The sequence below is a fragment of the Leptosomus discolor genome, chromosome 1, assembly GCF_034619465.1.
Source record: "Leptosomus discolor isolate bLepDis1 chromosome 1, bLepDis1.hap2, whole genome shotgun sequence".
Classification (NCBI taxonomy): domain Eukaryota; kingdom Metazoa; phylum Chordata; class Aves; order Leptosomiformes; family Leptosomidae; genus Leptosomus; species Leptosomus discolor.
Genome location: NC_141391.1, coordinates 134,770,866 through 134,798,432, shown reverse-complemented (window position 1 = coordinate 134,798,432; position 27,567 = coordinate 134,770,866). Strand labels below are relative to the sequence as shown.

Below are 27,567 nucleotides of genomic sequence, written 5' to 3'. Positions count from 1 at the left end.
TCAGATGCAGAAGACATTATAATCAGCCAGGGCCTGCTCCTCTGCAACAGAACATGAAAGATCTAAGTTATGTTTTCACAGACCCAAGTGCAAACACCCAGACAGCCCTGGCACCCCATGGTTCCACACTGACCTGGATGGTAGTAGTCATAGACCCTGACATGGCCAGGCTTCAGGTTGGTCACCCCAATCTCCCGCTCCAGATGCAGGACGTGTGTCTCAGACTTATGGCTCAGCTAGGGAAGAAGAGCAAATGACAGTTCACTTAAGCTGTTTTTATTCCTTACCCAAATTTGATCCTACTGATAGGCAATAACAACTCTATGGAGTCAAACACAGGACTTCAAGATTAATCTTGAATATCCTGCTCTGCTAGCCCAGTCCTGGTTTCTCCACACAACTCTACTACTGCCCTCCACTCCTGCAGCTTCTCTAGTAGTAATCACATACCTTGTCCAAGTATATGGCAACACCTCCTTGTGTTTTCTCAGTTCTTTTCACAGAGTGCCAATGCTGCAGCTATGACAGGAGAGCAGAGGAAGCAATTTAGTTGGGTCTTTTGAAAAGCAAGTGTGAGACATCCCGACAAGGTTTATTTAAGCTTGAGTGGGCAAGTTATCATTCACTCACTTCCAAACTTATTTTGGGCTCCTTGCAGGGCCACTCAGCTCCTGCAAAACCCAAGGACAGGAACCTAGGCTACCTAGCTGTCAAAGATATGCCGAGTGAATTGGGCCAGAAGGGTCACCACCCTCAAGGCACAAAGCTAGAGCCAGAGTACGTGTTCATGTTTGTTATGTGGCAGAGGGTGAGGGAAGGAGAGATTGCTCAAGAGAGACAGGCAACATCTTCCTATGCAACCTCCCCCTCTCCTTGGGCATCTATGGTCCCACTGACAGCACATCACCATCCTGATTCCAGGCTGCTTACAGACATCACAGATCCTGAAGCCAGAACGAATCCAGACAGTAGCGACACCTCCACAACAACCATGTTGGAAGTGGACCTCTTCCCAGTGTACCTGTGGGAGAAGACAAAAAAAAAGGAGTCTCTCCCAGCTGCCCCTTGCCTCCACCACCATAATCTGTGTGCAGGACCTTGAGCCAGGCAGCCCAAGCAGGACAGGGGCCACGGCAGCCACTGCTCCCTCTCACAGGAGGCAGATGATGGCTGCACTGCTCTGAGTATCCCCAGTCTGAGCTGACTACTTGCACTCCTCTCCCTAGCAAGAACCAAGCCCTCGGAAACATTTCCCCATCCCCAGAGACACTTGTATCTTTCCTTTTCTATCTTCCACCTAGACCTTCTGCTGAAACTGCCTGGTGCCTCCATTGCAGCCAAGAAGTACCCCTCAGCTCTCCAGCCATGCCTGGCTTTCCTTCCCAAGTGGGGCAATGTCTTTAGAGTCACCTGACATTGACATAGACAGTAACAGAGTGTGTATCATCCTCGGTGCAATTGACTGGCTCGGTTTTCACTTGCAAGGCAAAGGATGTGGAGACCTGTGGAGAGGGTGTGTTGTACCTCAGCACCATCTGCAGGGAGAGATGAAAAGACAGAATAAGACATGGATAAATAGTTCAATACCATCAATCATACCTTTTTTCACCGATTAATCTTCAAGATATGGACCCCAGACTGGATAAACCATATGCAGTGAGCCCACTCATCCCAGTATCCAAAATACAGGTCACTCAGATTGTAAATTTCCATGATCCTTCCAGCTGGGGCTCCTTCTTCTCACCCTTCCCCTTGAGACTGTGCAAGTCAGGCACACAGCAGTGGGACCACTATACAACATTTCCGTCCTCCAGTACTCTCATGTCCTCACATTTGGACATGTTCTGTCTCTGAGTGTCCTCCAGTGCACAAGTTTATTGCATTGACAACAGGCTGGGATTACAGCACAATTAATGCACATTTCCTTGCATAGAGCTGCAATGAAGAGTCTTGGTTTTGATAAGATGATGAGCAAAGGGTTGTCACAGCAGAGTCCGTGGGAACCTACCCGGGTAAAGACACAACAGCTGCCATGGGCCTGCACCAAGAACTTGCCCGGGACTTCTGTCAGTGCCGCCTCCTGCACCAACAGCCGGTTCTGGTAGGAGACTTGGAACTTCCTCCCAAAGCCTCTCTGGGATCTCACCCTCACTTCTGCAACCCCTTTCGTGCTGTACGTAAGCACTGCATACTTAGCCAAGGCCTGCAAGGCGACTACTGTGTCCTGAAAAGGAACAAACAGTTACATTTGCAGCTCTGAAATCCAAACGCAGTCCTGAGGACATTTGTATACAAGGCCTCCTCTCCTCAAAGTGTTCGCACTTGCATATATTGCGTATACATTATGCATATATTGCGCATACATTGTGCATATATTGCGCAGAGGTTCTTTCTCAAGCAACATCCCCTTTCCTGGCCACGAGTTACCTGTGTTGAGGCAAACCCTCCATAGGCATTCTGCTGCCTGGTGAGCCAAGCCACGATACCAGAGGCTGTGGTGAGATCAGACCCTGTGACATTTGGCTTGGAGAGCAGGGCCAGGAGGATATAGGCTGTCATCTCCACATCCACAGACAGTGGCTGTGACCAAGGGCTGGTGCTGGGTCTGGGCTTGGATGAGGTCTGACTCCAGTGGATCTGCCCACCTGGGAAAAGAAGGGAGTAGGTAACATTGAGGGATGTCAGGAAAACATCCTGAGGCCTGAGGCACAGTGGCTTGTATCTGCAAAGTCCATCAAGTAAATACCTCTTGGCTGGGTCATCACACCCACTGGGTAAACTGCAATCCCATGTACTTTGCAATACCCAACACTCCATATTACACACCAAGGTAATATACAAAAACTAGTATGCCAATAATCCGCATACACATTACCTCCCAGACATTCAACTTCTCCATTGTCCTGTTTGCCCAGTCCACTACTTGATACTAGGTAGCCACCCGCTAGCCAGTCCTGGGGATCAGGGACTACAAGAAGCTGGGCAGCTTGCTTCCCTCTCTGGTGCTTTAGAGTCCTGCATAAGAAAGCTTGCTTCTGTCAGAGCACAACCTCCCCTTTGGGTACCAGAAAAGGGCAAGAGATCTGAAGGAAATCAGCACCCACATCACAGTATTGCCAGCATATACCTTGAGTTCATAGACTGGTTGTCTAAAAACTCTCTTCGGTCAAGGACCTAGAGGGTAAAGCTATGGTCCTTCCAGGTTGCATGTAATCGAGAGCTCAGAAAGGTCACTCGTCCCTTCTGTGATGTTCACCTGGCACTGAGGTTCCCATACCTGCTCTTATTGCCTTTCGATCTAGCATATCAAGTAGCTCTTGCGTGCGTTGAGAGTCCTTAGCCAAGGCGAAGGTGTAGGCCAGCAAGGCCTGGGTGTAAGTGCTGGCAGCTTTGGGAAGGGAAGGAGCGATGCAGCCCAGAGCCTTGCGCACCACTGTACTCTACAGAGAAAAGTTACAAGGGTGTTGGTCACAGACAAACACGCATGAGGCAGGCAAACGCTGACACAAGCAGAACGATGCATCAGCATATGCCAGCACAGAAAGCACCCCATACATACAACCCACGTGTGTCTGCGCTCTTCTTTTTGTATCAGTGCAGCACCAGTAAGCAGTGTCTCCAGCCCGTGGTGCAAGGTGCTTGACAGACACACACACACACACATATACACACACAGAGCTGGTCATGGGTTTCAGAAGTGTTCTTTCAAAGAAATGAATGCCCTTACTGCTGGAACAACATCACCACATCTTACTTTCCAAGTCCGAACACAACAAGAGCGAAAACACAAGACTGCAAATGCTGACCAAGACACCTGTGCTCAACTCACCTCTACACTGCCTTACAAGGTCACTGGCATTTCCAGTTTTCCCTGGAACACCAGTACTGATGTTGGCAGGAGGCAGCAAACCCACTGGTCACAGCAGCATTGCATTCCAGCATTCAGCTATGTTCCAAACATGAGCCAAAGACTCGCAGTGGTTGTCTGTCCCGCACATGTGCATCTACAGCACTTTGTGGTTTCCCCTCTTCTAGTGGCCTTTTGGTTAAGTATAGTAAGGATCACACAAGGGCTACATTTAAGATTTATTCTGATACATGACATGCTCCTCCCCTCTTTCCGTTCTAGGAAAGTGAAAAGGCAATGCCTGTGCCATCTTTATGCTTTCTAGGTGGTGGAGTAGTATTGCTGGATGCAGCCACCAACTCTCAGAAATGCTCATAATATCTACTCATGGAGTACCAAAAGGTCCCAGGATCCAACTGCTGCTTTTTGATTGCCATCTCTGCCCAGCAGAAGCACTAAGCTAAGCTTCCATCATTTCAGTAAGTCCTACTTTTCTGTTTGTTGCTCTTAAATATAATATCTGCAAGCAGCACAGTAAATTTTCTGTTCTGTAATTGAATAGAGATAAGTAGGGATTACAGCCAGTTCATGGATTTGTTCAGAGGTTCCTTTATTATTTCTTTTCCTTCTCAAGCCTCTCACTCTCCCAGACAGCTAAAATGGAGGTAACAGCACCGGTGTTTGTACAACTACCAAACTTTAGTGAAAACACTTGATGTACCACCTGTGAACTGCTGACTGTTATCATACATCTTAATACCTTGTCTAGAAGCAGTCTGACATGTACTATAACCCATCTGGCTCTGGTGTCTTCTGGTGAAACTAACACAAGAACTGAGAGCGCCACTCTACTGGAAGTGTTTTCACAGTGTGCTCATCCTGGTGTTGACAATAGCAGCCCTAAGTGCATACAGTGCATACAGAAGCATTTAGCCTCTGAAGGAGCAGCCGTGCCAGCTAAGGAACTGCTCCTCTACCACATGCCATTTGTTTCTCCAGTCAACATAAACAATCTGTTTTGTTCCAAGAGATCAGTTTCCAACACAGAGTGGGGGTAGAGGGCTGTTTGTCTCTGCCTGGATTTTGTTGTCAGGCAAACCGTGCTTTAATATTAGTTCATTCAGGACAGTGTGAAATGCCTCCAACATTTTCCCTGTATTTTAACCCCTAATGACTTTCATGAGCCTTTTAGGTATGTCTGTAAGGGAAAATAGAACCTGTTCTGAACACCTCAAGTGCATTAGCCCTTGCAGGACATTCTCAAACTCTTTCTCAGAAGTTTGACATCCAGCGAGTGCAATTTTTGTAAAAGCGTTTATAAACCACTCAAGGACACTTTTTCTGAGTGCTATGGCAAGCTTTGTGTTCTCCGCTTCATCTACCCACAGACATACCAAGCAAATTCCTTCACTGAGGCTAGGATAACTCTTTAAGACTTGTATTTTTACCTATTCATCATTGCTTTTGAGTGTCTTTCATCATCATGACCATTTTTTCTAAAAACAATGGTTTATGCATGTATTTAATAACTGTCTGGTTTCTTTCACATCAACAAATCTGCTGCTGCAATGAAGTATTCCTCACTCCACGTCACATCTCCACATTCCTCACTCCACTCACATCTTCTGAGCTAACAATACTTTTGCCATCTTCTCTGGAGCATGAAGAATTCCATGAGGTCTCCTACTTTGTTGTAGCCTAGATTTTCTATCACCACTGTCAGAACACTAAGTCACCCTCTGTGGATTCATTCTGGTCACAGTGGCTTCCACTAGCTCATCATGCAAATTGCTTTGAGGTCCTGTTCATCTCCTTTTCAGGATTTTACTCATGAATTTGGAGCACAGCGTAGTCTCTTCTCAATAACCCTTTGCTTTCCTTCCCAAATGACAAAACTAGTTCTTAAGACCTACAAGCAGCTCTTTGTTAATTTTTCTACCAGGATGAAGGTCCTTGCCCTTTTATTTCGTTCTGCTGCAGAGCATAGTATGTGTCAAACATTTGTCATTCAGTTTCATGAAAAGCATGCCAAAACTCAGACAGTTCATAGAATTACTAAATAACAGAATAATTCAGATCGGGAGGGAAAGTCTCTAATCCAACCTCCTGTTCAAAGTGTCTCCCTTTTTTCTTTTTCCTAAACCCATTGCTTTCCATTGCAATGAAAAGCATTGCTCTTTCACTTACTTATTTCCAGAGAACTTTGCTTCTCAAAGCCTATAGCAATCACATTTCTTCATCAAGTTGATTGATTATTTTTTTTACTTAACAAGTACCACAGAGTCTAGTAATTAGTTTTGATCCTTAGCATTTGTAAGAGTTCCCTCTTACTGTTATTACTTAGGTGTGCAATTCCAACCACCCTACAGCACTCCTTTCCCAGACTTCCACTTTTGGTGAAGCTAAAACATATTGAAAATGTCATTATGTCTATTTACTTGACTGTGGGAGCAGCTACACCTACCTCTCATCCCTAACAACTCACCATTAGCTCTCAGCTGTGTAGTGCAAGCACATTGGAGGGTGAAGTGGGAGGAGCAGGAATTAGCAGTCAAAATCTAGGAAATGGGCCTAGTATACAGCCATGAACTCCAATGGCTTCCAGCAGTCTAACCTCACCTTCTCCCCTGTCAGCAATGTCCCCATCAAGGGATAGTTGAGGCTTTTTCCTGAGAAGCGGTAAGTTCTTCCTCCCCCACCCTATTACTTTGTCCACAAGCCTCTCCAAGATCCTCTGTTGCCTGCTTCAGCGACACCACTAAGCTCTTCATGATTCAGATCTTAAGGCAAGAGCATGGCAAAGAATCCCAATACCTACCTCTGGGGTCTCTCCTGCCTCCAAGTACGCAGCAGTGATGTAAGCAGCCAAGGGGACTTCCCCATCCACACCTCCCTACAAAAAGCATAATATCCAAAAAGCTGTGAAAGTTAATACACAAAGACTTGAAGCTTTTCATCAAAGTTCCCACCTGTCCATGTCTTGCTCCCATGCACGAAAGCAGAACAACACAGGAAAGTGAACTAAACAATTACCAGTACACTTGGCAAGAACAGCTTTGAGGTGTCCTTCAAGGTGCTCTGGCTCCTACCTTCATGGCTGTGTGGAAAAGTTGGCCCACATTTCTGAAGCAACCATTGGGAAGCTGGTGGAACTCCAGCCAGGTGAGAGCAGCTTGGATGGTCCTGTTGTCCACAAAAATGTATGGCTTGGCTTGGACGAAGCATTTAACCACAAAAGCAGTCAACCTGATTGGGAAGAGAACAGAAAAAAAGAATGAGAGATGGAAGAGATAAACAGAAAGAGAATGAGAGAGAGGAAAGAATGAGTGGAAAGAGAGAATCTAAGCAGACGTTGAGGAAAAAGAGTGGGAGTTTGAAACTGGTAGGTCTCTCCTCACCTATTGTTGTGCTATTCTTAATTTGCTGGTCCAAGGACGGTTTGTCCCAAGGGCAGTTGCATACCCCTAGAGTACCCTAGCCCGCAAAGTATCTGAAACACTTTGGGTCCAATAGGACAGAAAGGATTCAATGCTGGAAGCAGAAATCTGCCCACCTCCAGGCTGTCAGACAGCAGGCAGACAGCAGGGAGAGAGCCCAGGGCTTACCACGTATTACCGTACTCATCCTTGGTACCAAATTCACTGTAGGAACCATCAGGGTGCTGATACTGCAACTGTATCTGGTACCCTGGTAAGCAAGATAGGACATTAGTGCTCAGAATGGTATTTGCAATGAAATCACTGTGAAGAGAATGGAGTGGTTGAGTGCTCTGGGTGGAAGGGGAGTAGGCACCCAGGACTATTAGTAGGTTGGACACAGGGGAAGGCAGAGGGACAAGGTGGGTCAGTTGTACTTGCCGTTGCGCAGGAATCCTGTTGCCCTCTCCTTGATCTCAGGGGTCAGCTGCCTCGTCTGCTCCAAGTACTGCAGCACATAGACAATGGGGGCAAACAGCACCATGTTCTGCTCCCCACAGCCATGGGGCATCTGCACCAGGTGGTCCAGGTTCTGCAGTGCTGTCCCCATGAGGTCACCTGGAACAGCACATAGGCACTCTGACCTCCTGGCCAGGAGGCTTGGAGATTCACCTCCTTCTACCTGTGACCCATTCCCAGCAGTGCATCAGACAAGATAGCCCCAGCACAGCAGTGTGGGGGCACCTCTGTCCAGCCAGCTTATCAGTTCCACTGGGCCTTCAATACAGACTGTACACATTCCCATCCTGGCAGGGTAAGCCCATAAACAGAACGCTCTCTCCCTTGCTGAGTGTTTTAGGTTAATGGGAATCAGGAAACACAGCCACACACATGGGAAGAACAAGGCAGTGGAACCTTGGAAGCCTCTGAAAGGGTGTGGGGGGTTCTGGGTTTGGGCTTTCCTATGGCTAAGCTCAGAGATATGGGATTTAGAAAGGTACTATCGTAGCTGAATTCCTTACCAGTGACTGAGATGGTGGCTCTGACTGAACCTTCAACCACCTTTACAGGCAACATCAGGAACACAGACTCCTGCGCTGGATTCCCTGACATCAGTGGGGTAGTGTGTTTGGGAAGGAGAAAAAGAAAAAGACTTTAATGAAAACAGCCTTCAAAGTCCCCAGAAACCATCCAAGATTGTTCTGTGCTAACATCCCATTTTCTTGTCACAGAGGTTGCAGATCCCCTCAAAAACCCTGTCCCATTCCACACTCAACTTCCTCCATCCACCTCATGGTGATTGCACTATCCTAAGAGTCTTTCTTCTAAAGAGGCTGAGAGGATTTTCTCCTGGAAACCCTCTGTGGTCAAATCCACCTGCTCTTCTCTACATAACTTACTCCATCTTGTTTCAGATTTCAGTTGCAGGCACACCTTCTCAATGTACCTCATGCTCCCAAAATCTGCTAATGGCCCCATCATCCACCATAAAATTGAAGACAGGAACAGCAATCCTAAGTCATGTCCTCCAGCCTTGCCATATTCAGTAGTCTTGTTTTATTACCACAGGTGAAAAAGGCCTCAAGCTGTCACATTAGTACCAGGGATATTGATGCTAAAAGATTGGACCTCCCCACATCCTTACCCAGGGGAAGCTCTAGTTGGCACCACCATTAGAGCATGCTTCTGTAGCTTGGTCATGTTGACAAAGAAAATATTTCAACAAGTGGAAAGACCCAGGTGGTGGTTAGGCAGGAATGGGTGATGAGCAGGGTGAAAGAAGAAAACAATCTCTCTACCTTTTTCGGGACACAGGATGGAGCTGTGAACCTTTTCTACTAACACTCCCTCTGGCTGTTGGAGCACATAAAAGTAGCATTATAATCAGCACGCAGGAGACAAACAGGATTACAAATGGATTAGAAATAAATACGAATAAAATCTTGGTTCAGGCTGGAGAGTCAGCTGGAGTAACATGATTATCACATAAAAATGTAAATTATTGTTAATTTTTTTCAATTCAGGTAAGAAAACAACACACATTTTCAGAGTATCGTAACTTCTGAATGTCTGTGAAATGGATGCTGTAAGATTTAGCAGAGAGCTCAGGAGTGAGGACATAAAAGATTGTACATATTTAAAGTTTTCCATGGTATGAAGTGGAGGATATCCCTCTACCTCCCACATCCATCAGCCCTCGCAGTTGGGCCCAGCTCAGGCCCTGAGATTCTAATTATACACCTTGAATAGCAAGGGGTAACTCCCAAAATTAATACACACAAAATCTGGGAATTGCACAAAGCCCACTTTTAGGTCTAGGTAACAGAACAGCTTGACTGACCCGGACTAGGAGGAGTTTGATGATCGTGTCTTTCTGTCCTTGGTTTGGGACAAATGGTATCTCTTCACCACAGAGCTCTTCAGTGGCCACAGCCTCTGTGCTGAGGGTGATGTTCATGAGCCCTGACAATAACAAACATTTAGGTGCATAAAACATCTTCTGAGGAAGCTCTTCCCACTAATACAATAGAAGTCACCTATTGACAATAAAAAATGGATCAGAGCCCTATATGGTTCTGTACCTCCTAGCACAGACTTGCAAGTAATCATGACCTCAGGATGAATGCAAACAAGTACTCTCTGGTCAACAGGGCAAACAACTCCTCACTCCATGTCAGCTCTTACAAAACATCCCCACCTTGGTCTCATCTTTCCCAATTCCACTCCCCCACCTCCCTGTTCTTACCCAGTTGCTCAGCTGTGACACTCCACTGAAAGGTCTTAGCTTCACCGGCACACAAGCAGCTGCTGTAGACACATCCTTTGCATGGCTTCAGCTGGAAGTGTGCAAACTCCTCCAGGGTCATTTGGATCTGAAGGGGCAGGAGGGATGGCAGGTGGTAACAAGATGAACACCACAGGCCATAGACTTCAGCCATATCCTACCCACCCATACCCTGCTTTTCTTGCAGAGCCTATCAGGGCTCACCTACCTTCATGCATCGCTGCAGGTAGTTGAAAACTGTGGCCTTCAAGATGAAGGTCTCACCCTGGATCACAGAAGATGGCAGTGTGAGCTCCACAAGAAAGGGCTTGAAAACAAGCAGACTGGAGGTTGGAGCAAGCCCAAAGCCATTACGTCCTGTGCAGAACATCCCTGCTTTCCATTCTGTGATGGTGTCAGGCACAGTGACAGTGACATTCTTGTTCCCACTGGGACTGAGAAGTAGTAGACAGCAAAAGAAGCATTTAACTGAATCTTGCCATACACAGCACTAGGTGACCTGGTCTGTGCCCTTCTCTCCAGTGCACTCCATCCCCTAACCTCACTCTAACCCCTAAGCTCTGCTGGACTTATAGCCCTTGTAGGGTTACAGATAGGTCCTTGCAGAAGTAGGGACCCCTGCCTCAGATGCTTATACCAACAGAACAGTTTTCCAATAGGTTATGTGGCTACAAGATGCCATCAATCACACTCAATGCTTTTCTCAGACAGTCCTTGCCCTTTGCACATCTAAAAATGGTTTACAGGTGTCAGCAGTTTCATTATTCTTGGCCTAGGGATGGAGAACCAGACACCAGAAGAGCAACAGGACTGGCTCAGTATCAGTAGAACTTAGCAGAAGAGACAGATCCAGCCATTTACCTTCCTGTGAGACAGCTTAAAGTCCAACATGAAGACAGGGCAGAGACTTGCCTTGTGCCCGCATCACAACTTCTGAGAGCAGCAGTCTGTTCTGTGGCTGCTACCACAGCAGAAATAAAAACAGCCCTAGCTAAAGCTGTTTAATAAGTTTTAGCTCCATAATACGGAGCTAAATAATGTTTATTTATATAGTTATAAATAATTACATTTTTAATAAATATATATTACTCCAATAACCGGAGACATTCACTTTTGCCAGGCACATACAGGAAGGCAACACATACAATGTAGAGACCTTTGGTTGCACAGATCAGGCTTGTGAACAAATCACATAGGAGGTATCTGCTGCTAGGGAGCAAAGAGATGGATGTAGCTGGAAGGACAGTGGAGGTGGAAGAGGGCAGATGTGGGGCATCTGGCATAAGCAGACTCCAGTCTCCAGACAAGAAATTCTTAGTCAGAGAAAAAAAAATCTCCAAAAGCTCCCTCAGCAGACCCTGTGTACTCACTAAGCCTTTCTCACAGGACACAAGTACCAGTCCTGTGAAGGACTTCTGTGGAGATCAGTTTCCCCTGCATCCCAGGATACATCCTGTGAGCAGTTTGGGAAATGCCAGCCCACAGGGCTACCACAAGCAGAGCATAGGCAGTAAACCAAGCTGTTTTGCTGCACCACACCTGCTTTCCTATCTTCCCATGCCAGCCACCTCCCATGGATGGAAAACATTTCTGTTTGATCATCTAGTAGAGGAAAATGCATTCGATGCAGACATCAGCTCCAGTGAGAAACAGCCTGACAGGTATGAGCCCCATGACATATATCCTCAGGTGTCTTCCTCAGCAGCTTATGATCTAAACTCAGGTGTATCTGTTGCCACTCCCAGTCACACTAAACCATCCAGACTAGAGCCCCACTGCTCAGTTTACTCACCCCACAGAATACAAATCCCATATCCAGGTTTTGGGGAAATGCTTGTGTACTTTCTCTTCAGCTGAAGAAACAGGTGAAAATATAGTAGTCTGATAGGTAGATGTCAGATGCTCTCCTGGAAATAACAAAGACCCAGTCACCACAGGGTCCTCAGACCCTAGTTTAAGCAAAGGAGCTCCAGCCCAGCTCAGGCTGCAGGTCATCCAGTCAGCTCTTGGGAAGCACAGCATTGTAACAGAAGGTGCTATCCCAAATGTTAAAATCTCTTGCCTTATTTCAAATGACAGAGGTGCTTTGGGCCTTACTTGCATTTGTAGGCACCATGGGAAAAGCAACCATTCCATCACCTCAGAGATAAGACCTGGGATCCAGGCAGCTCACTAACGTTTCAGAGCCAGAAGCCGTAAGCCCCAGGCAGCCTCACACTAGCACAACAGGTTTAGGGCCAGAAAACGCTCTTTCTCCTCCATTTACAATTAAAGCAAGTACTGCTTCTTAGCTCAAATCCAGGACTGCTTTCACCTGAAAGACTAAGCATCCCATGTAAGAGGAAACAGCTGGCAAATGCTTACTGTTATATGCTTTATGGGGCTGGGCAAACATCGACATGGGCCTGGAAGTAAACATTTCTGTTTCCAGCAGCATAGTTGTCAATGGAGTGCTTGGACACACTCTGGGTTTCCTGATATTGGTGTTGGACATAATTTTCAACCCCATATCCTGTAAGAATAAGAAAGAACCGATGCGCTAGAAGCTTGTCCTCTCCTCTCTGCCCTCTACCCTGTGCCTTCTTGTCCTCTCATGCAGTAGGGACTTGGCTGTCCTCTGACTTGGCAAAGTATTCCCTCACTTCATTTTAAGGGAGAATTATTCAGATACTCAGCAATGGCCAAACAAGGTCTTGTGAGTTAATTCATCTGGCCTGAGTCAGCCAAATTTATTCTTTTTCAAACACATGGTCATTTAGACACTATGCCTTCTCAGCCTCCAGAGTGCAATTGCTCATGCTATGGAGATTAAACAAACTCTTTGAAATCCAATTAAAGTAACCAATATTGCTTGGCATCCTGAATCACACAACCAAAGCGCGATAACTACACAACAATTTCTTCTTGATCAACATTTCAAGTTGCTTATTCAAATAACAAGTGAGTTACAAGGGCCTAAACTGGACCCATTCCCTGTGTTGTCTGCAACAGCATCCCTAGAATACTGGTAAAGTCAGGGGGCCACACTTCCCAACCCCTCAAATCAATAATTTTTACCATGAATGCTGTAAACACATCAGGCTCATCAGAATTTGGGAACCCGCATGACTGATCATCTTCAGACACTACGCGAGGGTACCTGGAGTTATAAACAGATGGGAACAGCCCATAGATCTGAGAAAGCAAGAAAAGGCAAAAAAAAAAAAATCAGCAAAATAAAGCCTGAATTTCCCTTCCTGTCATACATCCAAGGACTGTTTGAACTGCTCCTGGCTACCATGCATGAGCACATGCCAGAAAGCCCAGGCTCACTGTTACTCTTCCCTGGTTCTCCTCTGATAGAGCCAGCACAATCTGCTGAACTGAACATGAGACAGAACAACTGAAGCTGATTTACCAGTGGTGCACTGAGTGCACCTCTTTCTTAATGCAGCCCCCTAATCCTTACCCGTGCAACACAGAGCGCTGCTGAACCTCCTGGGCAGTGCTTTGAGTTTGCTGGGAGATAAGGTCTGTAGAGATGCAATGGCCTGCCTCTCTCCCTCCCTCCCTCTTCATGTCAGTACAAGGGAAGGGAAGAAGCCAGAGCAGGCTCACTCACCAGGGAGCTGCTGAGCTCTTTTCCTGGCTTCGGCAAAAGGACACTCTGATCCACAGCCCAGACAGCACACGTGGACCCAGGAGCTGCCAGCAGATGCAGACCAACCTCTGAATCAGGAAGAGTCTCCGGCGTTGAGAAGCCCAGACTCACCTGGATGGGAAGAATGCAGGCAATACCTGAGTGACATTTCTGCTGCTGCAGAAGAGAACCCTACCACTTCCTGAGCAGGGAAGGGACCTACATGAAGAAAGTTTCCAAAGACTTGCCTTGGATGGAAACCTGAGGAATATCCCAAGGACCCCCAGAAGGTATTTAAAAAAACATCACGTTGAGGTTCTAACAGGAAAGATGGCAGAAGGGGAATCATCAGCGTGCACAGCTCACAGTACTGGAGACATTCCTGTGTCAGAACACAGCGCTCTCTTTACCTAGCAAACCAGCCAGCCATGATCACACACCTCACACACCAGTCTTTCTGCTCCTTTTGGAGCCTCATATCAAAAATAAGCCTAGTCCTTATCTCCAGGTTCTTTGTGGGGTTGGTCCCAGTTTCCTGAAGCACTTCCTGTTCTTGCTTGAATCTGACTGTCCATGGGAGATAAACAACTGTGGAGCAGGTGTAATGTCAGTCCTCAGAAGTTCCTGTCTGGAGTGCAAGACAGCCAAGAAAGCAGATTCCTATGGATGTCACAATGACCACAAGCGCTCAGTCCTTTCTGGATGGCCAGTAAAATCCACTTCTTCCATCAGCCACTTTCAGCTGTCTTCCCAACACCACACACTAACAAGGAGCAGAGCAGCCTTGAGCTCTCCTAGGAATCACACTAATAACCTGTGCTGGGCTGTGATCCTACTGGGTTTCAGTTGCTATACAAGCCTACGGAGATAGATACAGCAATTCTCTGCCTTTCCCAAACACTGCAGCAGCCCCCCCAATGCTTAGCACGTACTTGCTCCATACATCACAGCACACTTCACCATTCACATACTGCAGTTCACATGACAGCATCCCACACAGTATCAGCCACACACAGCTACACATATTACGTATCACTCAGTCTCTTCTTTCATTGCAGCAGACACGTGCAGCAGACACACCTTTAAGTCATGGCCTCAGACACAAATCCTACCTTATTTCTGAAACACATGGAGACACTGAAGATGGTAGAATCAGCAATGATTTTTCCATTAGGGAAGATAACATAAACAACAAGTCTTGGAGCTGGGGCATAGATCGAACTGAAGGTAAGAGGGATGGAGAAGAAGCCTTTCAGCACTAGATGGAGGAGAGAGGGAAGAAGAGAAAGTAGATTTAGTAGTAAAAATGGACTCTGATCAGCTTTTGCCATTCTGCATGTGCCTGTTTAATTCCTTTCCTCAAGTCTTTCAGGACCAAGGAGATTTCCAGAGGCCACTGAAACAATCAGTACATTGTTGGATCTGGTATTCAAAAGCAGCAAAAAACTCTTCCTGGTTCTGTTCACTGCCTCAAGGAGATGAAAGAGCTCTTTGGAGTTCCAGATTAGCTCCACAAAGAGTGAGAGTCTCGGATACCTTTCAAAGCCTCCCATCACCAAACATCTCCCATCTCATCACCAACAAAGAGATGACCTTTGTCCCAAAGCACCTATAATTTAGGTTTTAAAATGAGCTGGAGAAGTAGACAACAGTGAGTCAACACCCATCAAAATGATAAGATGTGGCATCCTAACTACTCAGATTATTCGTAGACACAATTTCAAATTAAAGCAGGAGAGTTTTGATAGAGGGTAAGGCTGTAGTTTCATGCCAATTGCAGGGGCAGCAAAAGGAGACTTTGATAATGAAAACAGAGGATGAGCTTATGGGCTGGGAAATGCTGAGTATTGTTTTCTTGGTATCAAGCAGGAGGGTAAAGGAAACATGAAAGCTGGAAAGGCACACTGCCCTGACGCAACAGAAAAGTGGTGAGCCAGCTCTAAATTGCAAAGAGGCTTATGCCACATATTGAAATAAGAGGGGATGCCACAGACCTCTGAATGCTTGCTAGACATGAAACAAGGGAGTGCACTTACTTCTTGGCAGCCCAACCCAAACAGTCTTCTGACCTGCATGGACTATCCCTCTTTTCCCTGTGACCTAGGGAAGAACATAGAAAAGGGAAGGGAATGCCAGTCACGTAGTCTTTGAGATCACTATGCAGATCAAAGTAACCCTGAAACTGGAGATTAAACTAGGGCAGGGGGCGGTGGGGATGAGAGATCTACCCTTTCAGGTAGCAGGGAGAGCTCAGGGGATCAAGGGACTTGGCCAATACCTGTCCTGCACCTGTGCAGAGGCCAAAAGAAAGGTGCTGCCTTTCCTGCTATTACTGCAGCCCCAGGATCGAAACCAGGACCCAGCCCCATGATGGCTGGGTGAACTACCTGTCCTGAGCTGAGCCAAATCTATCAAATATCAGGCTTGAATCTGCAGGAGATGCTGATCCTGTGCCTCGAGCCATCACCCACTAGCACTTCCCCAGAAACTCACAAAGTAGGAGAAAACAACACGCTTGGGTCCATGTTCCAGGTCCTCCTGATAAATTCTGAAGTCCACCTGGACAGCCTGCTTTTTACCACAGAGTATTGTTTCCGGCACACGGACAATAGAGAGAAAACTCCTGCTGGTGCTGTAGAATGGACTTATGAAATGAGAGGCTCGCTGGTAACTCAAATCAACTGTCCCAGGCTCTCTATCCAAATCTTGATGCAGGACACTTGCCTGGTAAGACAAAAGAAAAAAACCAGTTACTTTCTCTAGTTAGGCAAGTCATCTGGAAATCACCCCTGGCTGTGGCTTGGTAAAAAGCTCAGATCATGTCTGAGCAACATCATAGCACAGGTCTCTGTGTGGAGAGTTCATGAGGAAAGCAACTGGGACCTGGAGAATAAGCTTTCAGAGGGAGCCAAGGTCCAGAATATGCTGAGGTGTTTCAGGTTTGAATCATTGTCCTTCAAGAAGGAATGAGGGAGATGTCTGTGGGGCAGTAAATAGCTCTGAGATGCATGTGTACAAGACAGCCCTTCCTCACTTACCTCCAGGGAGGCTGAGGTGCTGTTCCAAGCAGTCGTGTTCAGGCTAAATGAAGCTGTACCAGAGTCCCCAGTGATGTACTTCTGCTTAAAATGCTGCTCACTGCAGCTCACTACGAGGAGGACTTTTTTGTGCTTCAGTGCCTTGCCTTGGTAGTCAATGACTTTAATCTGAGAACATTGTGGTGAGCAAGAGAAGTGCAGAAAAGTCTAATCAGCAGACAGAATCTCCTGCTTCTCCAAGTCAGAAGCAGCATTTCCAAAGCCAACAAGGTCACCCTTTCAGTCACTAACAATATTATCAACACTGCTACTGGTCACCTCCTATTATCACTTGCACTACCATGTTCATTCACCCCCATGCTCTCTACCCCTTCACAGCAGAAGACCTCCCAGCTGCTGAAATTCCAAATGTTTGGGTTTGCACCTGACATATAGATCCCCAGAGCTGCTGCTACTCAAAGCTTATTTGGCAAACAGCAGTCTTGGGTGTTACTCTCACTTTTGACAATTCAAGAGTTTCATCTCTGGGAGTCGTTCATGCCCTTCCAAGCCCCTGGCTGGAGGTGAGGTCAGAAAAAACGTTAGGTAACAGTCACTGTGAAGGCATTGCTTATGCTCTCCCCTCCAAAGGACTGTAACTGGGAATTACCTTGCCCCTGTACATCTCTCCAGTGTGGTAGTAAGAATTCACATCTTCAAACAAGGCCATCCCACCAATCTTGGAGATGAGTAATTTATGGGAAGCATTGACATGTATCTCTGAATGAAAGCAGCAAGACAGAAACATAAGAGAGGGAGAAAGGAAGCCAAACATCCCTCAGCAATTTCCCTGCAGTGACCCACTGGTAATACTGATGCAGATGTTCAGCTGCACACATATTGCGTACAGGAAGATGATCTGCCCAGGGCTCCACATATCTAGTCTTCCTCCCAGTTGCTTCTAGCCCTTAGAGAGGTCCCTAAGCTTCACCACCTGAGACCGCAGGCATTCAGAGTGAGGGTGTCATGCTGTCAGGAACTGGTGGGTCTGTCTGTATCTGTGAGATTAGATTGCAGGCCCTGACAGGCTCAGAAAGCTCAAAGCCCAGAAAGGCTTCAGTGTTCTTGGTAAGATTAGTGCGTCTTCACATGCCTCTTCCCAGCCACCAGAAATGTTTCCAGAGTTACCTGTGCCATCCTCCACCAGCAAGGCCTCTGCAACTATGCTGTCCTGATAGTACCGAAAGTCTGGACTGAAGGAGGACAGACTCACATTTGTGGAGAAGCAACCCATCTTGTCTGTCTGAAAGTACAGAAAGGAAACAAGGTCTGAGCAAGGGACTTAGAAATTACCCAAATGGGGCAGAAACAGCAGACAAAATCCCTGCTCTCAGGGAGCTTGCCTTTTGAAATAGCAGTCCAGGATGTGGAGCAAGCACATGACGCACACCTAGTCATAGTCACCAGGCACAGTTACTAAGAGGCAGTACCAGTGGCCAAGCAGCCAAAACAACGGGGTGACATCACTACTGTTTCAGCTAAAGCCTCCAGCAGCCTTGACTCCCCCTGGGGCTGAGCACCAATGTGTCTGAATATGGCTCAGCTCCTGCTAAGCATCTCACCTGGTTGTTGAATTCCTGACAGAGATCAGGTTTTGAAGCACTGGGCAGGAACGGAGCTATCTTCTGACAAAGGCTCACATGAACCATCCCCTGGACGCTTTTCCCATAAGCGTATCTGTTTGGGGGTGCAGAGAAAGGAAGAGACAGTCACACACAGTGAGAGAACACAGGGCTTGCTGTGCATCACCCCAGAGATCACTTAGTCATGGATATTCACAATATAGCACAAAAGTGGCAGCCACACAGCAGGCCCAGGAGCCCTGACCCAGTAAGGAGGGTCAGGCTAGGGCACTGTGATATAATTAGCGCCAAACTAATCTCTTCTAGGAAACCAGAATGTTGTAGGTGCTGACTCAGCACAGAGCTCTGCACTTTATATCAGCATCACCTGCAATAACCCCAGGATGAGCTGAAGGCATGCAACATCTTATGAGCAGAAGCACGGGTGATAAAGAAAGTGCCTTTCATTAAGAAAGCACCTTTACATGAGGCTGTTAACCCTAGTGTTGTCCTTGGACTGTACCGAGGGCAATACCTTTTTGCCTCTCTCTTATTTCCCCTAGATGATAACTTGGAAAAGCTTCCTGTGAGTTTGTTCTGCAGGGAAACGAACACCAAACATCTGCCATGTTCTGCCCCACAAATGGCTGCTTGTCAAAGGTTAGGTTATTCCCCCAGGTTCTGTGTGTAGAGACTTGTGGAGTGTTTTTAGGAAAGGGGCATTAGAGTACCAGAAGGATATTTATGGCAATTTTTTGTGTTGCATCAGGGTGCAAACAACTGTCATGGAAGATTCTGGCCTCCTGTAACTGAAGGGTAGTAAGTTTCCTCTGAGCTCCTCATGATTAGCTAGCCATCTTGTGCTCAGGCACATAAATCAACACAGGCCAGAAATTAACACAGGGCCATCCCTCCAAGCAGAATCCTCACCTGCCACATACGCGGAGCGGGAAGGTTTTATCTAGTGCATATATCTGATTTGGCACCTCAAAGATCACTTCAAATTTTGGCAGCACTGGAAGGAAAAAAAAGAGAACTGTAGGAAACACTGGCCAGGGACAGTCTTTCCAGAGAATCAACATGAAGTTAGACTATGGTGGAATAAGAGCCAAGAAATGGAGAAGGAAGGTGGTGAGAAGGGGAAAGGGAAGATTTCTGTTGTTTCTTTAACAGATTTGTGTGTCATCCCTGGTTGATTGCTCCTTCCCAAACTAAAACTCAAATGCATCCATGTCCCTGCACTTCTGACAGTTGTTTGAACTGGGAGAAGGCTAGACTCCCAACACAGCTAATTAGGGGATGAAAGAGAAGCAGGATGGTACTAAACTTCATACTGCCTGGAAAAGCCCATCCTTGTTTTGTCTGATGCAGAGATCTGCAGGAATCAGAGGTGTCAAAGGTCCAGGGTCATGTACAACATTCCTTCCACACACTGACCCAAGGTCTCAAACTGCTCTCTCTCCTAAGCCTCAGCTCAGACTCTTTTCTATGACAGATACTATTACTTTTCCCATTTGCTCACAGGATGGTTGTCATGGAATAAACACCCAGCTTCCCGGATCAAGAGTGCAAGGTCCTCTCTGCAGCTCAGACATATCCCCCACATGCTCATACCATACTCCTCAACGGAGAAGCTGCCATATGCTTTTGCACTGGTTACGTTGATGACATATGTCCCCAGCAGAGGCTCATCACTTAGTTGGAAAGACAGATCTGCAATGCCGTCTTGGGGGACCACATTCAGCCACTGCTCTATCCGGTTGTTCTTAGGGTCCTACACCCACAAGAGAGGGAGAAACAGTTGTTCCAGCATCTCACTGATCCACACCCCATAGAAATCATGCTTCAGGATTTCAGTGCTGCAGACTTACCTCTATAGCTAAGGAATGAGGTTTGGTATAGGCTGGAAGACAATATGATGCTCAGATTCTACCCCCAGCATCTGATTCTCCTTCTATGCTTCTCTAAATTCTGGTCTGAAGGAAAGATCCTTCATAGTTCTAACCTTTTTTGTAAAGGTCTAAGTTGATTTGTCTATACTCTCACACATCTAGAACAACTCAGATTTCTATTGAAGTAACTGCGAGCATAACCCCAAGTGCATAAGAAAAAGAATCCATAGAGAGTATGTTAGTTTAAGAAATCTTGAAGTTCTACCGTTACACTCACAGGTCTGTAAAATCTATCAGGAACTGAACATGAATAGCCCAGTGAAATGGCTGCCATTAACATTACTGTAACACTAGATTTCATCATCACTCACCTGGAGAAACAGGGAAATCTGAGGGGAAAAAAGGCAAAAACATTAGAAGATAGAAACACATGCCAGCAACACACACAAGGTACTTCAGATGCAGAGCCTTCTCTGAAGGATGTGCAACTAGTGACTTGGAAATTTAGCGCACTGACAACAACGTAAAGTAAAACATCATCAAAAAGGAGAAATACTGAGTGGGTGCATTACTTTAAGGTTTGGAGAAAGGGAAAAGAAAAGCCAATCTGGAGGTCACCCAGCACTTGCTAATGACTTCCTGGCAGAGTCCTGCATCAGGAAAGCTCACTACCCCAACAGACCTAGCTCTGGCACAGCTGCAGCCTTAAGGGGGCTACAGAGGTGTAGGATCACATAGTTTGGAAGGCACCTCAGGAGGTCATCTAGTCCAACACCCTGCTGAAGCATGTCTTCTTAGAGAAGATTGCTCATAGCCTTCTCTGGCTGAGTTTTGAACATCTCCAAGGATGAAAATACCTTCTCTGGGCACCTGTTTCAATATCCGATCATCACCACAACACATAAGTTTGTCCTAATGTCTAAATCAGAATTTCCCAAGTTCCAACTTGTAGGACCCAGATTAAGAGCACCCCTCTCCATCACACCCACAGGAAAACCTGACTTGCAAACTATTCACTCCCCACATAATGTCATCACATCAGGAATACAGTATGTCCCTTGCTTGTGCTTGCATGACCATTTTACCAAGATGAGGAAGAGACATGTATGCCTCTGCCATCTTCCTGAGTTACTAGCTTTTACTTGAGTTACTATTCTCCTCAGAACACTTCTCAAGCCTGGCCCAGGGACAAATGTGGAAAAGTTGGAGCTTTAACAGGGTAGAAAGTAGGTAGGATCCATGCATGGAACAAGTCTTTTCCAAGTGCCCCAGGGATGGCTTACTGAATCGTTGAGTGCAATGAATTCCTCATCCAGAGTCACGATGCGAAATTTCACTGAAGGCAAGGAAATCAGGGAATATATTTATCAGATTTCAGTTCCTCCCTACAGACCCCCTGCTCTATCTGTTTCTCCAGCTCCTGTCTCTATTCTACACACATTTTTGATACATCCCACATGGACATTCCCACATGTAAAATACCATGGACAATGACCAGCTGCCTTCTATAACTTCACAGTCATCAGAAGCCGGACATTACAGCCACTGAAAATATCACATCAACAAGAGCCCTTCTGCTAGGTCTGTCCATGAATTTCAGGCAATTGCATGGTGTTACCAGCAGAAAGCCTAGGGCCCACAGTTGCTCCCATTTGCAGCTCTCACCTGTCTGCCCTGGTTGGTAGCTGGGCTTGTCTGTTTGGATGAAGGTGCCACAGCTAGCCTTGCGGATCAGAACTTTTTTCTTCTCCTCAATGCTGACCCCTTCGCCTCTGATGATCAGTTTGACAGTGGCAATTTCCTCTGTGCCATCAGCTGGAGGTGCAACCTGTACAGACAGAGAGAGGAGAGCACACAGCCCCCGGGTTATCTTTTGGGGGCCCTGACGAGGAATTGAGAATAAAGTGGAAGAACTAACCAGTTCACCTCCACCTGACCCAGGACACCCCCTCAAATATCTGGCTCCAGATCTCTCTCAGTGCAATATGACAGCAGGAGGCCTTGTATGTCATGGAATCTGTCCTTCTTCTCACTGATTAAGGAATTTTGCCTCTGGTGATAAGCAGGTGCCTGACACCTCTGAGTCTTCAGACTTGGTCAGGAAGATGAGGAGATGCCAGAAAGGTGGGATATGGTAGCAGAGAATCAAAGGAGAAAGATCAAGCTGTACCACAACCTCAAATGCTAGGCCTTCAGAACTACCCAGCATGTACAAGTAAGAAAGCCAGATCAGATAAGACAACCAGAGGGTTTTCCTGAATAAGCCAAAGACCTCAGCAACTTCGGCACAGAATATACTGTATGATAGAAGGGATACTGTTTAGGCATGTTTGCTTTATCCTGGATCTTTGCTAAATTCTCACCAACAATGAATCAACTTAAGATGCTGTTTAAAAATAACAAGCACGTCCATTTCCATCCAACTGCTCTTCAGTAGCCCCTAAGAGCTGACTTGTTTCCTGACTTCAGGTCCTACAGAAACTGCAGTATGTCATGCAACCCACCATTTCCCCAGGCTTTAGCTGTGGAGCCGCACAAGTCCTTCAAAGAAGAGCTAAAGCAGCTTCATCTGGTCTTGGCCAGAAGAGAAGGAAACAGGTGGGTTCTTCTTATGTATCCAGAAGTGTGGTAGATTTTAACAAATGTAACTTGGATTTAAAAATTAGATTCAGAAGAGGAATTCAGTACTGACCAACAGATACTGTGCTAGGCTACATATCCCCAGGCATCACCCACTCCACTTCCTAGCAGACTCACTCCAAGGCAAACTAGACCCTGTCCTTGTCATCCCAGGTTAGAGAGTAACACAAGGGATTTACAGTTCCTGAAGGGAAAAATCAGTGATGGCATTTGCCTAGGGTGGCTCACCCAGAACTTAGTGCATGTGAAAGTCTTCTCCTTCTGGATGGTTTCTTGCACCAAGAGATCATGTCCTGCAGAGCGCTCCAGGATCAGATTCACTTGAAGCTTTCCTTCGTAACAGGTGATATGGAGGCAGGCAACTTGGGTGGATGGGTAACGGAGATCTGCAGGGATCACCACCAGGTAATGTCTGGGGCAGGGGAAAGAAGACATCAGAGGTGGCATCACACTGAAGGCTCAGAAATGCAAAAGAGCTTCCTTGCAGCAGCCCACTACTGCAGAATTCCTCAGCAATGTGACATGGCTGCAGCCAATACTCAAAAGCAACTGTGAACCCAGCAAAGTGATTGCTTCACTGATAACTCAACATACAGTTTCTGCTCGATTAGCTTAAGTACAGCTGTATAATCTTTTTCAAACACCTTACTCCATTCATCTCCTGAACTCTCCAAAACCATCCCTTGCAGTCTTCAGAAGAATTGGCCTTATAACTTTGCAGTCTAGATACCAGTGATTTCATCTGGCATGGCAACTGGAGAAGTATCCCTGGGCTTAAGGTCTGACTTGAAAGCCTCCAAAAAAAGGTGGCTGGTATTTTAACTCACAAGGGTCGATCTAATGCATGGGAGGCAAGGTAAAGGACTCAGCTACCCTTTGGGGTAATCTGATAGAGCAGCAACCAGGAAAGTTGACAGCACGCAATGTGATCCATCTACCTAGACTGATGCCTTCATAAAAGAGACTGAAATAGAAGTTCAGCATCACTCACATTTGGTGAAAAGCAGCCGCAATGTGAAACAGGAGGCTCAAGAGGACAGCTGTCCTCATCTTGGGGACTCTTGCTGCCCAATCTCCAATGGCCCTCTTCCTCTGAAAACACTGAGGTTGTTTTTAGAGGGCTAATTTCTTTCTAGCACAGCCTAAATGAAGAGGTGGGATGGAGGGAGGAGCAAGCCTCTCACCACCTCTTCCTCTCTCTTGAGATTACACCTAAGCAGCAGTAGAGATGGGTGTACTGTGCTGAGTACCCCTTAGCCAATAGCAGCTGCGATGGCTGCCACCCAACAGTTCAGAACATCCCCTCCTGCAAGGCTGACATGGAGACATCTGACAAAATGGACTTCTCATGGAAAAAAAAAACAGAGAGAACTTTGCTGATCAGTGACCCAGGCCAGGTCCTGATCACTTGTCACTTGCGTCCCTTTGTTTCAGCCGAAGATGGATTGCTGCTGTGCAGCCAGCAGCAAGAGCTCACTCCAGCACACAGTAGGCAGCGTTGTCATTCAGGACAGAGACTCAGTAGGTCTGGACTAGATTATGCAGGTGTGCATCTCCTTAGGCTGTTTGGCTTTAGAATGGGAGCAAATCCTTGCATGTGCACAAGGATGCACTGTAGCAGCACTGCCATCAGCCAGCAATCACTAACGAGCTAATGACTAAATGCCTTTTCCTTCCCTGCATACAAGGGAAATGGAATCATACACTGGCCAACAGAAGTCTCCACCAGCTCCCTGCAACACCCATTAGCAAGGAGGAGGCCTCAGAAACTGGTTCTTGTTCCACGTTGTTCATGCCTGGGTCTGAAAGGTCTAGGGTACAGGGATACAGCCTTTTGGTTCTGTTTTTGAACCTGAGGGTCAGGTTAAAGCTCACAAATTAAACATACAGGGTGTTTTCTATGAGTGATGACAACCTGTACAGAAGGGTAGATTATTGTGCTGTTTAACAAGACTAGCCTCCAGAAAAACATGGTCATCAAGTAAACTGCCTGTTGTGAGCAGTACATAGATTGCTTTAACTCACAAACTACATTTGAGATTTGCGTGAGATAGCATTAGTTAGCCCAGGCAGAAACGTACCAGGAACTTAGAAGTTTTCAGCTAACTTAGGATCCTTGTTCCTAATGCTTTCCATACTCTTCTTCCAGCTGAGGTTGTGAAGACTGGTCTCCATTTTACCTCTACCACTGGGCCACTCTAGAACAAGTATGCATCATGCTGGCTATCTATACGTTATGCACAGGAGGTGGTAATGCTAGCATTACCTTTATTTCAAGTGAATATTTCACTGCTCAATTGATTGAGATAACTGGACAGAGGCCAGATATCCCAATGGATTTCAGAAAACAGCTTTGAGTTGGTCCAAATCAGTGCTAGGCTCCTAGGCAAGGAAGACTGGACGCTTTTTATTATGACGGGTGTGTTCTCCCCATGCTTGTCTCTTTGTGAGGGAGGGTCGTGTTATTGAGAATGGCAGGCAAACTTACAAATTTTTGTCTAAAACCTGAGATTTCCTATAGAAAGCACCAGCCAGATCTGTCACAAATCAGTAAGCCACAGCCAGAAAGGTCCAGCTGCTGGCAGACTTCTGACATTGGGACAGGCACTGGGGACATATCTCTGACCCTGTCCCACCTTGCTCCTTCTACCATGTTTGCCCAGGTGTGTTCTCTAATCCTTGCTCAGCTTTGGCAAACGTGGCTCTTGATCACAGGAACATACATTTGAAGGATCTGCACTGAAGGTTACATGCGCAGGTGTCATAGACCTGAACAAAGTCTCTGAAATAGAGAAAGCACAGCAAGGCTGTGCACAGTTTCTAGTTCTGCAGTTTCTTTCTCTAAATGGACTCAGAGAAGGCCTTTGTGATCAAATTGCTGAGCCAAGGGACCCATGGGGAGTAAGGGATGTACCCCTCCTGAAAACACACTGTTCAGCTGGAGCAAAGGACATGGCACATACTGACAATGCAAAACCACATAGATACTTGTTCTCCACAGGTAACTTGAATAAAAAATTAAAAGTAAGAAGAGGAGACTTAGTAAGGGTCACACCTATGATAGTGGAAGACATCTTCTATGATTCAGAATGAGGACCAGAAGCAATGGCACCTTGGAAATCACTCCAATGTTTTAATATCTTTGAAGAAAATAAAAAGGCAATAGATCAGCATTCTGGGGAAGCACTGATGTCTGCAGAGCACTTTGACATGGGACTGTGCAGAGAGGAGGAAGTCATTGGCTTCTTTAAAGAATCACATCTGTTAAGAGAACCTGTAGTGCAGAATAATTCAAAGCACCTGAATCATTCTTTATTCTCCTTTAGACACTCATCACCAGCTTCATGCAGGCCTAAGGGCCTCCTCCTCTGTTGTTACCTTCTTTCCTTTCCAGTCACAACCTTCATGCTGCTGATCACTGAGATTTCCAGCTTGCCTCTTACACGCACATATACACGCTCTACTGCATAACATCTTCAAAGACAATGAGGTCTGATATCCTTGTGTTGCGATTGTGACGTATACTTTTATATTAAGGATATTTCACAGTCCACACAGGGTTCATAAAAATCTGTGAGGTCATAATGTTTCTGCAACCTGACCAGTATCCATAACATAATGGAATACCTCAAAAGAATGTCTCCATAATGCCAAGGTAGACTGCTGCACCCACTTTCGGCTGCCTTGACACAGCAGAATTTGTCCACTGCACCAAAGCCAAGCAAGGAATTGAGAACACACCTGGACAAACATAGCAGAAGGAGCAGGAACTGACTGGGTCAGAAAGATTGAAGGTAACACAGTGTAAACTGTTCAGTGTCTCTCTCAATGCTGGCTCCTACAGTGAGATTACTTAAAGAACTGCAAATATTCTGAAATTTTTGCCCAGAAATCTAGTGCATGCCTTTGTATTGTAGGCTTTAAATTTGTTAATTGGAATCGAGCTTTGGAGAATTACGGAACTATGCCCAGGGGAGTTTGGAAACCTTCACAACAAGGCTCTCAAATCATGGGTGAGCCATGGATTTCCCTCTAAAGAACAGGTGTGAACTCTGAAGCTTGCAGCTTTGCATACTTTTCACAAAAGGGCACAAATAACTAGTGCAGCTTGTTTCTAGCTAACACTCATAAAGTTCACACAACTCACTGAAACAGCCTATTATCTTCTGAACCTTTGTGGCCCAATACCAAAGCTCTGGTTATTGCTTCATGTCTCCCACTCACCCCACAGAACTGAGAAAGTCTCACCAGCACTCCATGCATATCGACTTCTCCAAATCGCAACATCCTGACTTGCAAATTCAAATCAAGCCGTCAAGTAGATAACCACTCTTGGAAGCTGAAAACTTTTTACAAGTTGGTAAACTGGCTCAACCAAAACCATAAAGACCTGAATGCTGTGGCTTAAGAATCACCTCTAACTTTAACAAAGAATCAAAACACAAACCAGAACCCAATGGTAAAGTTCAGAGTCCTAGATAAAGCAAGTTCCACCAGAATAATTCTGGTGAAGCTTCAACTACATGTAATGTGTTTGTGGACACATTTGTCAGATGTTACATGAGATTCTTAATTTTGGCAAAGCCACTTACTTTCTCAATTAAGTGGCAAGTTTGATTATGCTCAACCCAAGGAGCTCTTTCTTGATAGAAGGACCAAACAAAACTCATTTTGTAGGGAAATAGTTCTAGTGAACTGACCTGAGACATTGTACTAGCTTGGAAGAGCT

The 27,567-nt window shown here is 46.1% G+C and overlaps 1 protein-coding gene across 1 annotated transcript; it reads right to left on the bottom strand.

Moving 5' to 3' along the window:
• On the bottom strand, positions 1-23,888 carry A2ML1 (alpha-2-macroglobulin like 1). Its single transcript, XM_086465361.1, has 35 exons — positions 23,830-23,888; positions 23,067-23,250; positions 21,864-22,026; positions 21,482-21,534; positions 20,570-20,587; positions 19,921-20,080; positions 19,237-19,321; positions 18,307-18,421; positions 17,873-17,987; positions 17,355-17,464; positions 16,706-16,873; positions 16,161-16,391; positions 15,704-15,767; positions 14,780-14,925; positions 13,650-13,799; positions 13,106-13,222; positions 12,413-12,560; positions 11,841-11,952; positions 10,257-10,482; positions 10,010-10,136; positions 9,605-9,726; positions 9,063-9,117; positions 8,286-8,369; positions 7,705-7,881; positions 7,453-7,534; positions 6,937-7,093; positions 6,666-6,740; positions 3,278-3,440; positions 2,428-2,645; positions 2,009-2,224; positions 1,411-1,535; positions 931-1,021; positions 451-513; positions 134-236; positions 1-41 (listed from the first exon to the last, which is right to left on the bottom strand). Exons 1-35 carry the CDS (start codon positions 23,886-23,888, stop codon positions 1-3), a joined length of 4,323 nt encoding a protein of 1,440 aa, XP_086321487.1.
• Positions 23,889-27,567: the final 3,679 nt, after the last annotated feature.

Excerpts from the sequence above, each read along its gene's own strand:
- A2ML1 (XM_086465361.1), bottom strand. The coding sequence starts at position 23,888 with ATGAGGACAGCTGTCCTCTTGAGCCTCCTGTTTCACATTGCGGCTGCT. Across the intron at positions 13,223-13,649 it reads AAGAGCTCAGCAGCTCCCTG|ATCTATGGGCTGTTCCCATC; the intron begins GTGAGTGAGCCT and ends TTGCTTTCTCAG. Across the intron at positions 7,882-8,285 it reads AGCCACCATCTCAGTCACTG|GTGACCTCATGGGGACAGCA; the intron begins GTAAGGAATTCA and ends GTGCTGTTCCAG.